At 53.3% G+C, this 11,609-nt stretch overlaps 1 protein-coding gene across 1 annotated transcript in view; it reads right to left on the bottom strand.

The window, feature by feature from the left end:
- LOC101541383 (maestro heat-like repeat family member 5) overlaps positions 1–11,325 on the bottom strand; it is a 31,687-nt gene extending 20,362 nt beyond the window's left edge. Inside the window, exons 1-5 of the mRNA XM_055124491.1 lie at positions 11,187–11,325; positions 9,997–10,142; positions 8,776–8,904; positions 6,302–6,461; positions 5,329–5,381 (exon numbers count right to left, since the gene is read on the bottom strand). Of these exons, the coding sequence (XP_054980466.1) occupies positions 5,329–5,381; positions 6,302–6,461; positions 8,776–8,904; positions 9,997–10,142; positions 11,187–11,325 (627 nt within the window). The remainder of the gene's footprint in view (positions 1–5,328; positions 5,382–6,301; positions 6,462–8,775; positions 8,905–9,996; positions 10,143–11,186) is intronic.
- Between the last annotated feature and the right edge of the window lie 284 nt (positions 11,326–11,609).

Below are 11,609 nucleotides of genomic sequence, written 5' to 3' on the forward strand. Positions count from 1 at the left end.
GGCACACAGGCTGCAGCCACCCTCTCCTCCACTCATTGTGGCCTCACCCACCCGCAACACCCGTCTCCTGCACTCAGCTCCCCGCCAAACCCTTCTCTGGGGGGCATTCAGGGAAGAGTGCGCTGGGGAGACTGATCTCACTCCCACCCCAGCAGGGCCTGGGGGAGCCTGAAGCACGCAGCCAGAGTGGGGGTTGTGGCGCAGGCTACCTCCTGTGCACGATTACTTTTGTTCTGTTTCTGGTCTTTGCTCAGAGGGTCACTCCAGCTCTGTACATGAGGGGGGTCACTCCTGTGGTGCTTGGGGGACCCAAGCAGTGTCAGGATCTAACGTGGGGTTCCCCCATTCAAAGCATGTGCTCCAACACTCCCTGTCCCATAAATATTCATTTTGAAAATGAATAGAGGAGATCAGATGAATGAAATGTCTTTTGGGAGCATTAAGCCCGATACCATGGGCATCCCGCCTGATACAACAATTTTGTAATGGTAACTTCAAGGCTTCTCCATTGTTCTGAGTCCAGTGTGCACCTCTCCTAAGGCTTTGGGTCCTGGGTTTCTTTGGAGGGGGCTGGGAAAGTCTTTAGATGCCCCTTCTGAGTGTGGTCCCACACCCAAATGCTTTTTCTGTGGAAGCAGGAGCTGCCTTTCCAGAAGTGCCTCATCAAATACCTGTCACATGGCTGGATGATGCAGGAGTTGAGTTCCATGTTTGGTTCCCACCTGCCACCAATCTGCGCTAAAGGAAGAGTGCCTCATAAACTGGGGAGGCAGCCCTGCCAGCTGGAACACCATACCAGGACAGTGGCAGGAGTGGAAATCAAGGTCATGAGTCATTCCAGCCAACAGTGACAAAAAGTAAAATGTTAGATGCCTTTTGGTGGTATTAGTGAGCAAATGAAAGGTGTGGACATTTCTTCAAGCGATTCCATCACTGGGACCAGCTGAGAAGCAGTGAGATGGGTAAGACGGAGACCCCCTGGGCTCGGCTGGGCCGTGCCGAAGGACAGCTGGGAGTAGCCCCTACAGTGGGCTTCTGCTCCCTCTCCGGGGCTCCTACCTCCCATGGCAGAAGCAGGAGGTGATTTGGGGGGAGAGGGAAGCTGCTAAATTTGGTGGCACTGGCTGCAGATTTCCTGTCTCTGGGGCAAATGTCTTCAAGTGCTGAGTGACATGTTCTAAGGTAACGTTACCTCACCATGCCCACACGCATTCTGTGACATCCCGGGGGTCTCAGGTACCCATGTGCCAGGTGCTCATTTTGCTCATGCTCTGCCAGAGTCGGCCTCCGCTTGCTCTCGAAGGTGGGTCACTCGTGCTTTCCTTCCTCAGCAGAACCAGCACGTACTGCCTTCTCAGACATGCCATCCCGAATCTTTGCTCCGTGCCACTGCGCCACCTCCCCACCCTCCACTGGTCTCATTTACTGAGCAGATGCTTTGATTTTCATGGGTTCTAATAATTTATTTTTCCCCTCTTTGGTGACCAGCACTTTGAGTTCTAAGAAGTATCTGTCTCCCCCGAGGCCGAGAGTCTCTGCGGTGACTGTCTGAAAACCTTCCTGTAGCTTTTGCTCTTCTGTGTAGGTCTTATTGCCCAAACATCTCAGATTAATTTCTCTGAAGGGCTTGATGTATTAGAGGTTCCCCTCCTCCACTTAAAGATGTGCTCATGTTGCTGAACTTTTTTTTTTAATTTTTAATTTTTAATTTTTTTCTTTTTGGCTCACACCCGGCGATGTACAGGGGTGCCAGGACAGGAATCACTGCACTCAGGAATTACTCCTGGCGGTGCTCAGAGGAACATATGGGATGCTGGTATTCGAACCCGGGTCAGTCGCATGCAAGGCAAATGCCTTACCCGCTGTGCTATTGCTCCAGCCCCTGTTGTTGAACTCTTTCTTCCAAAGTCTTTGCTTTTCCTAGTAAATCATTTAGGCAATTTTGTCCAATAAAACTGACCTGGATCTGTGAGAGTCCTATTCTACTCCATTGTGTTTGTAGGCAGTGACTTGCTGACTGTTGCTGTATAATGACCCTTAAAATAAGGTGGTATGATTCCTTTTCCAAATTTAAATTTTTGTTTCTGGGCCACACCCGGCAGTGCTCAGGGCCGACTCCTGGCTCTGCACTCAGGAATCACTCCTGGCAGTGTTTGGGGTACCATATGGGAGACTGTGGATTGAACCCATGTTGGCCAGTGCAAGGCAAATGCCCCACATGCTGTAGTATTGCTCAGGCTCCATGACTTACTTAATTATTAAATAAAATTATTTTTATTGAAATAATGTTTGCTTATAGAACTATAAGGATATGATTTTACATCTCTTCAAAATACAGGTTTCCACATAGCACCCACCTTTCAAAGTACCAATATCCCTCCTCCAATTAGCGGGCTGCCTCCCTCCTTCGACCCCATTAGACTTCTGCCTCTGGTAATATCATATGTGTGGGCAGAATACAAGGTTTTATTTCCTCTGCCTTTGTTCCCTGGCTTTGTTCTCTTAAGGGCAGTATGATGCTTGTGATTTTGTTCTTTTCCAAGATTATTTTGGCTATTATAGTTCTTTCAAATTTCCAGATACAATTTTAATTTTCAGATTATATTGCATTCTATAATAAAGCCTGCTGGGATTTTGATAGGCATTGCATGGAACCTACACATCATTTTGGGGAGAATGGGCAACTTCTTAAACATCATAGATTCCCTGTTTAGGCTCTAATTTCTTTGGCAATTTTTGGTAAGGATCTTGCACAAAATGTGTCCAATTTGTCTTTGAGCCTTTTGTGTTTTCCTGCAGCTAGGTCATCTTGTCAAGCACTTCATTTTCCAATCACTAACTGTTGGCTTCTGGGAATTGGATGGGCTTTTGTGTATTGCTCTTGTATCCCAAAAACGTGCCAAATTCAATGATTAGTCATGAACAATTCTAGAATTTTTAGAGATGCTGCATGATTTTCTTTGTAGTCAGTCCTGGTGACTGCCCAGATTGACATTTCCTTTCACAGTCGGCCTGTCTTCGCCCCCTTTCTTTGCAACACCAAGCACTCTGGCTTGGGGGCCTGATTCGGGCCCTCTGCCTGATGTTTAAACTCTGTGGACATGCTGAGCTATGACTTTTCAGACATCAGTTTCTTTCTCCCATTTAGTTGGCAGCTGTTCTCATTGTGATATTGGGATTTGTACTGAGAAATAAAAATACTTGTTTACATTCCAGGTTCTGGCCAGTGCTCCTAACCCCCTCGGCCCTTTCTAAGTGACTAGAGCTACAAAGGTGTCTGTATTCGTCAAATGCCCCTTCCAACCACCTACAAGTGTGTGCCAGTGAGGTGGCTTTGGAAGGCAGCCTGTCTTCCATCTGGCGATTCTGAGTTATATCCTTTCTATAATAAACTGGTAATTGACTAAGTAAACTCCTTTCCTGGGTTCTGGGAGCTGCTCTAAGGAGTAAATCAAACCTAAAGGAACCTATGATTTATCATCCAGACTTGCTCTGGGCCAATGTCCTCTGCTGATTGGAAGCAACGAGGAAGGTGCCCTTCAGTGGGCAATAGGACAAGCCCAGGGGGATCGTATGTGTCCAGGTGGTGACTTCTGTGAGATGCTCTCTCCATGGAGACGGTCATGGGCTTTACACTTGGTTCCGCGAGTGTGTCGAATTCTATAATTGCTTTTCAAGGGTTAAGGGGTCACACTTGTCCCCGGAGTGGCCTCACTCAAGCAGTCTGTGCACCAGGAGCCTTGATCATTGACATTGAGCTGTATGTGCTGAATTCAGGGTGCTGAGCTCCTGGGGTTTCTGTGTCTCCTCCACGCAGGTAGTTTTCTGTCCCTTTTTTGTAGTACCCTCCTGGGTTCGGCATGAGGGATGTACTGGCCTCACACAGGATTTGAAAGGTTCCTTTTCCTCTGCTCCCTGAGGAAATGTGTGTAGCATTGCTATTATTCCTGAACTCCGATAGCATTGACTAGAGAAGTACAGAGGCTGGGTACTCTTTGTGGAAAGATTCTAAGCCCAATTCTAACCCAACATTATGATGATTTTCAATCTCTGGTGTAGTTTGGCAGCTGTGGCTCTTAGGGAATCTGAGCTGTCTATTGCAATTGGGATCCCAGTTCCTTCTTATTGTTCCAGGGTAAGTCTTTGCAGCCCATCTCTCTTCTCTGATGCCGGTATCTCATGCATTTTTAGTCTATCAGGGATGATGACCATTTTAACTACAGTCTATTCTCTCTCCAAGTAAAAAAATTCTCATTTAGAAAAATTTCCTCCTTTCTGCTTACTTTGATAATAATTTTCTTTCAGAGGGATATTTTTGCTGAAAAACAGAGCAAAGAGAAGATCTTTATTCTGTCTTGAAGACAATGGCAGTGTCCTTATACACACTGCTCTTGGTACCAGATTTGCACAGCTTCTGATGTTCTGTGATAAGTATCAGTCTGTGTAAAGTATTTTCTAATTTCCCTCATGATTTCTGCATTGATCTCTGGGTTCTTTAGGATCAAAGCTGTCTCACTTCCAAATACCTGGCATTTTTCCAGGTGTATTTTTGATATTGATTTCTAATTTACGTTCTAGTCAGGGAATGCGCTGGCTTTGATCTCAGTCCTTTTAAACGTATGGAAGGCTGATATATAGCCCAGCAAATCATCCATCTTGGTGAATGTCCTATTTACATTGGGAAGGAATGTCAGCGCGATCCATTTGGCTAATTGCATTGTTCGAGTCTGTTCTACATCCTAGTGATTTCCTGTCTCATTTTTCTATTCATTGCGTTGTTGCTGCTGTGGGCATCATCTCTCCCACTTGCTGCTCGGCAAGGCCACTGCTGCCTGGATACAACAGTGACCCCTGACATTTGGTGCTTCCTGTGCTGCAGGCACAATGCCAGGTCCCTCCTACGTACCCTTTCCTGGCAGACTCACAGCAGACGCTAGCAAGGACCTCTGGCTACCTGCTGGATGATGACAGAGGTCCAGAGAGCTGTGCTGGTTGCTGCAGGCCACGGCTACTAGGATTGAACCCCAGTATGCCATGTCTCTCCTCCCAGGAAGGCCCTCTCTCAGATGTATGGTCAGAGGCACAGGCAGCAGTGCCTGTGACCCCGTCTCCACCCTCTGCACCTTTTCTGACCCCAAGAGAGACCCTAGTGGGGTGAAGGCAACATGTCTGTGGTGGAGCCTTGCTCTGTGCTGAGGTCAGAGTGAGGCTTGAATCTCACACCTTTGATGAGTGTCAGATCTCCCCTTCTCTTAAAACAGCCTCTGCTCCCTCTGACCTGTAGCCCCATAGTCCCCACCTCTGCAGGCACTCCTGCATCTCCCCTACCTTCATTAGCTGCTCTTCCCAGTAGGTCTTCTCTTCCCTGTTGAAGAGCTCGTCTGCCGGGAGAGGGGGCCTGAGGCCAGGCCAGTCTTGACCTGTACCCCCCACTGGGCTGTGGTTTCGTCAGTCCCAACGCTCAGCCCCACACTTCATGGGTGCAGTGAGCTTGGGGTCCAGAGAGCTGCCCTCTGGGATTCGGAGGGCCATGGCCCCTCTCTGGGCTCCTGCTCCCAATGGTGAAGGGTGGGTGGCCCTAGACATGGCCCTGGGGAATGCAGAGGGGCCTTGGGGTGGGGGTGAGGCTCAGAGAGGGGTGTGCAGAGAGTGAGTGGAAGCTGGAAATTCAACTGCAGAGGCAGGGGCTGCTTTGAAGGAGCTCTGGGAAGGGCCTTGCCCACCCTGCCAGTTCCCTGTGAGGTCTCACAGCAGAGCGAACAGGGGCCTGCCTTCTTGAGCCTGAGTGCAGGCTCTAAGCAGGGACAAAGGTCTCCCACTCAGACTGAAACCCTGAGGAGGAGACACACATACAAACTCCTACCCATTCCTCATGGACCCTGCTCAGACTCAGGTGCCTCCTTCAGGAAGCCCTTCCTGCTGACCACCAGAGCAGAGCTCAGCACTGGCTTGGGAGAAAGGCATAGGGGAAAGGGGCTGTGAGCCCCTAAAAAGGCTCACACAGGCCTTAGAGCTTCCAGAGCTTGCACTCGGGTCCTCTCTCTCTCTGGCACTCAGAGACCCTCACCACCTCAGGGGGTCTTTCCCATAGCTTGCAGGCTGCTGTTGTGGGGGAAGCGCTGCCCCTCCCCCAGGCCTGAGCCGCTGCCTCTGGGGAATGCCATCCTGTGGTGCGCCCCAGTGCCTTGCAGAAACCCTGCAGCAAGCGTGTGGGTAGTGGGGTGGGCAGGGTAGGGGTCAGGGAGCTCTGGTAGGTTGTGGGGTGTGCCCTGTGCCTTGCAGCCCCACCAGGCAGCCCTACCCACTGAGGACAGGATGCCCAGCACGTAGAGCAGGCTGCGGTGCGGGAAGATGCCCGTTAGCACCTGCGCCTCCAGATGCCCGACCACCCGCTGCCACGAGTGCCTGCAGATGGCCACCAGCACGTTGCCCGCCGCGTCCTGGTATGTCTCTTCCAGCTCCTGGGGATTGTAGAGGAGAGTTAGAAGCGGGGAGCGTCTGGGCATAGTGCTGGGCAGAGCATCCCCCAGTTCCCATCTCCCCTCCAGCTCCTAAACCCCCTCCAGTCCTCCCATTCCTCCCTCCCGTCCCATCCCCAGGCTCCTGTCCCCCACAGGTCATGTGACTGGTGAGGGGGAGGCCTCCGGGCCTCTGCTGGGGCAGCGAGCAGGTAGCCTGCCTTTGTGCCTGGCGCTGCCTCAGCCTCTGTGGAGCGACATGTTCAGGAGAAGCAACAAGGAAAGGTGCTGTAAGGATCCAAAGGCCCTTCACGGCCTCTGAGGAACACAGCTGCCGAGACCCCAAAGTGCCGTCGCTCAGGTTCCAGCTTCCCAAAGGAGAGGCTGAGGGAACCAGCTCCTGCCCCTTCCTGGGGCGTGTGCGAGAGCAGATCCCGCCTGGCTGGCCGGCTGGCAGCCTCCTCAGGCCCGGCCTGCCCCGGCCTGGCGGCTCCTCGTCCTCAGGGCCCACCGCCTCCTCAGGGCACAGTCGTCTATTCCTGAGCCCGCGGCGCCTGGAGGGCCCCCCCAGCCTTAGCCCCGCCCAGTCACGTGTCCGGCCCCGCCCCTGAGTGGCCCCCTCAGCCCTAAGCCCCGCCTCACCTTCCCGCAAAGACAAAGGTGGGGGTCAGCAGGAGACAGGGCGGTGGGGGGAGGGAGAGAAGGAGAGAGAGAAAGAGAGGGAGGGGGGAGAGAGAGAGAGAGAGGGAGAGAGAGCGTCTCAAGTCATGTCCTCTAGTCCATGATGGGCCCAACCCCTGTCCTGCCACTGTCCCAGTTTGTAATGAAACGTGCAGCGGGGACACAAGGCACAGAGGTCCCTTAGGGACAGGGGCCCGCGGAGCACTGTGAACAGTGGCCACAGCTGGACACTGTGCCCAGGCGGGCTTGTAATGCTGGTGGGTGGGGTCTGGCTCTGAACCCAGGACACGGCCGGGACTCTGGCTGGAGGCTGCTGAGGAAGAGCTGGCACCAGTGGCTCCTTCCTTCAGAATGGGGCCCCTGAGTTGTCCTGCCTCTGCGGGGAGTCGTGGGCCCACTTTGGGAGGTGGAGGGCCCCAGACCCCCGTGCTCCTGTCAAAGACAGTGCCCCATGTGGGGAGTGAAGAGGCAGGAGCCCAGGGCAGTGGAGGGGTAGGGAAGCGTGCTGGTCAGTACAGCCTCTGTGGGGACAGCAAGGAGCTTGTGCAGGAGTTGGACTGGGAACTGCTGTGTGACCCCCACACTGGCTTCTGCCCAAGACTAGACAAGCGTGGGTGGCAGTGGACATGTGCTGTCTGCCCAGTGTGACAGTGGTCGGGTTGTAGTAGCTGGGGGGGGTGGTTCTATGGCCTGCCATGCCCATCGGCAGACACAGGGCACAGATGATGGGCTCGGGAGCTGGGGGTGGGCAAGGAGATGTGTTGGGGATTAGACAGATAAAGGAGCAGACAGGATGGGCCATTTATGGGATCTCTTAACCCAGAGCCCCGGCACTGGAGGCGGATGCTGCCCCAAGGGGTAGCTTATAGCTGCTTGTCTCCATTCCCTCTCCTGAAAATCCTCAAAAAAGCCCATTACACAGGTGTTTATCTGGATATGGTGGGCATGGAGGTGGTGGGCATGGGGGTGGTGAGCACTGGAGGTGGGATGGGCGGTGGCGGGCGTGGGTGACACACTACTCCAAGGGCACCTTTTGCAGTCTCTGCTTGGCGGCCTGCCCGGCCCTCAGCGAGGGCTCCTGGCTCTGTCTGGGTCTGTGGCCCTGGATCCTGGATCCTGTGCAAATCAATAATCTCCCAGGCAGTGCTCACCCAGCTGGCATCTCGGATGCAAAGGGTTTGTGAAGGAAGCCTGAACAGAGCTGAGGGCCCTGTCTCCCGGCTAGACAGCCTGGCGGGTGTGGAGGGCTGTGGGCTCAAGCTCAAAGGGTCAAGTCTTCAGCCACAGAGCTGCGGGTAGGCCGGAGGCCCAGATCCAGGCTGTGGGATGGGGGAACCTTCCAGATCTGGTGGGATGGGGAAGGGCTGCAGGAAGGAGGGGGGTCCTCCTTCCTACAGCAGGGCAGGAACCTCGGGGGACATTGAGTCCAGAGCAGTCGCCCTAGGCCCCCAGGGGCTCCTGGACCTCCACCCTTGCTGTGTAGAGTGGGTTCCTGGGGTCATCTGTCGGACACTGGTGGCAGGAAGGCGAGGAGGAGGCGGGAACTATCTGGTGACTACCACACGGAGGGCACCAGCAGTTTTGGGGCCACTGGCGCAGGCCCTGGGGGGCATGCTTGCAGGGAGGGGAGCCCCACCGTGGACTTGGTCATGTTGTCCAGGGCCAGCTGCATGAAGGTCTTCTCCCAGATGTCCTCCAGGGAGTCACTGGCCTCGATGACACTTTCCAGGACATGGAACAGCCTGAACTTATGCCGGGTAGAGATCTGTGGGTGACAGAGTGACAGAATGACAGAGAGTAACAGGATGACAGGCCAACAGAATGACAGGGTGACAGTGACATGGTGACCGACAGAATGACAGGATGACAGTGTGACAGGATGACAGGGTGATAGAATAACGGTGACAGTCACAGAGTGACAGTGACAGAATGACAGGGTGACAGGGTGTGGTCTGGTCATGGGCAGACGCCAGCCAGGACATAGGTGAGGGAGGATAAAAAGGCCAGAGCGGGAGAATAGGAGTGGACACACCTGACCATTTGTCTAGTAGTTTCGTGGTGAGCGCTGCCACCTGAGGGCCCCGGCTCAGAAGCCACAGAGATTGGTGGATGGAAACATATTCCTATACCCAGGGACCTGCTGTAGGTTCTTAGAGCCTCCCCATGTTCAATACAAGTCATTCACATACTAATCATTCATGTTAAAGCTTAGATCTTACCCCTAGTCATCCACCAGCCACCCCCCATCCACCTAGCCACCATCTGCCCATTTATTAGCCACCTGTCCACCTTATACCCACCCATCCATTTGTATTTCACCCACCCATCTACCCACCCACACATTACCCACCCCATGTCGTCCCCCCACACATCATCCATTCATTCACCCTCATACCATCCATCTATCCACCCACATGTCATCCATCCAACCACAAACCCACGCATTATTCATCTCTCAAGTCATCATCCACCCACTACCCACACACCAACCATCCACCCCTTCACATGTTGTCCACCCACCCACCCACAGGTCTATACACCCACCCATGTACCACCCACAGACCCACTGTACCACCCATTATCACCAATCTATCCATCTCTGCCACTGAGTGCTCTGTGACTTTAGGTAAGTAATTTCCTTCTTCTAAACCAAAGTTTCCTTCTGAGCCAGGATCCTAACGTCAACATCATGAGATTTTTCTGAGGGTGGGCAGCACATCTGTCCACTCACCCCACCCACCCCCACTGATGTGTCCTAAATAAATAAGGCAGCTTCCACGTGGTTGACGCATGCTTGGAGCCTGTCTTGAGACCCCACCCTCTGCATTTCTCCCCCAGGGGTTCAGGCAGCTCGCACCTTTGGGTTATCAGTGAAGTAGTCATGGATAGTTTCCAGCACCAGGTTAGGGGAGCAGTGGGCCATGCTCTTGATCTTCTTGATGATGTACTTGAGGCGGACTGGGTCTGAGTTGTTTAGGTCCCGAAGCATCTTGAAGCAGATGGCTAAGGCAGATGGCAGGAAGGTGGGGTGTGGATGGGCTATGGGAAGTCCCACACAGTGGCAGCAGGGTGGCGCCTTCCCATGGCACCACCTTCCAGGGCAAGGCAGGGGTAGTGTGAGAATGGGAGGAAGCACCTGAAGGTGGAGATGGGAAAATGAAACCCACTGGGATGCTCAGGGCCTCTGAACTATCCACACAGATGGGAGAGGGAGTCTGGTTATGTACTTTCTGGGCACCCCGTCACCTACAATATTCACACCTATTCATTCACTCTGTCGCTTTATCCTCCCACCTTCCATTCATCCACCATCCGTCTATCCTCGATCCATTACTATCTACCCACACTGCTCATTCATGTCTGTCTGTCCATATTTCTAGTCATCCAAATCATTCATTAATAAATGCAAACACTTACCCATAGAGCTCCCATCCACTCATAAATAAACCCATTCATTATTTGTCCATTCATGCTTCCACCTACCCATCATATCATGAATCCATCTAGGCATCCACTTACCCATGACCAACCCATCCTTCCATCCATGAATCATAAATTAATCTATTCATTCATTTACCCAAGATCCATCCACCAAATCATAAGTTCATCTATTCATCTATCCACCCTTCCATCCATCAGATCATAACTTCATCCATTCACCAATTTACCCACCATCTATCCTTCTAGGAATCATAAATTCATCTATGCATCCATTTACCCACATTTCGTCCATCCAATAATAAATTCACCCATTTGCCCACCATCCATCCATCTATTCGTCCATCCATTGACTCACAAAATTTATCTACGTGTCCATCCACTTGCCCTCCATCCATCCATGCATGGATGAACCACACACACCCCGCTCCCTCCATCCCTCCACCACCTAGCCAGCCAGCCACCCTCAGTGCTGTCCATCCTGTGTGGTGAGTGCTGAGCCCACCCTCCACCCCTGTGGCGGGGTCCAGAGGGGGCAGCTATGTGAGGTCCTGCGGCACCCAGAGGGGAGGGCCAGACTGCAGGGCCTTCGGTGCGTGCCGCACGCACCTGCGTTATAGGCGTCCTCCATGAACATGTGGTGCTCCCGCGGGGCAGAGGCGGCCAGGCTGCTCCGGGTCCTACATAGCATGATGGTGCTGGGCTGCTGCCTCCTGTCCCCACAGTCGCACGGCTTCAGGTCCGACATGCTCTTCACAGGTTTGGAGGTATGGGAGGGGGTTCTAAGTGGAGAAGGGACCCTGGTGTCGGGGAGGGGCCGGGGCTGAGCACGGGGCTGCGTGTGCAGTACTTTACATACCATCTTGGTATGTGTCCCCAGGCCTCGCCCTCCCAGATCCTGCTTGCCCCGTGGACTGGCACCGTCCAGGGAGGACATCAGGGGCAGTGCTGGGGAGGCAGCCTGGCCAGGAGCTCAGGGCGCCAGTGTCCGGCAAGTGTTGGTGAGGTTGCTGTGGCCGGCAGGGCCCGGCC

This window comes from Sorex araneus, chromosome 2 (genome assembly GCF_027595985.1).
Source record: "Sorex araneus isolate mSorAra2 chromosome 2, mSorAra2.pri, whole genome shotgun sequence".
In the NCBI taxonomy this organism is placed as follows: Eukaryota; Metazoa; Chordata; class Mammalia; order Eulipotyphla; family Soricidae; genus Sorex; species Sorex araneus.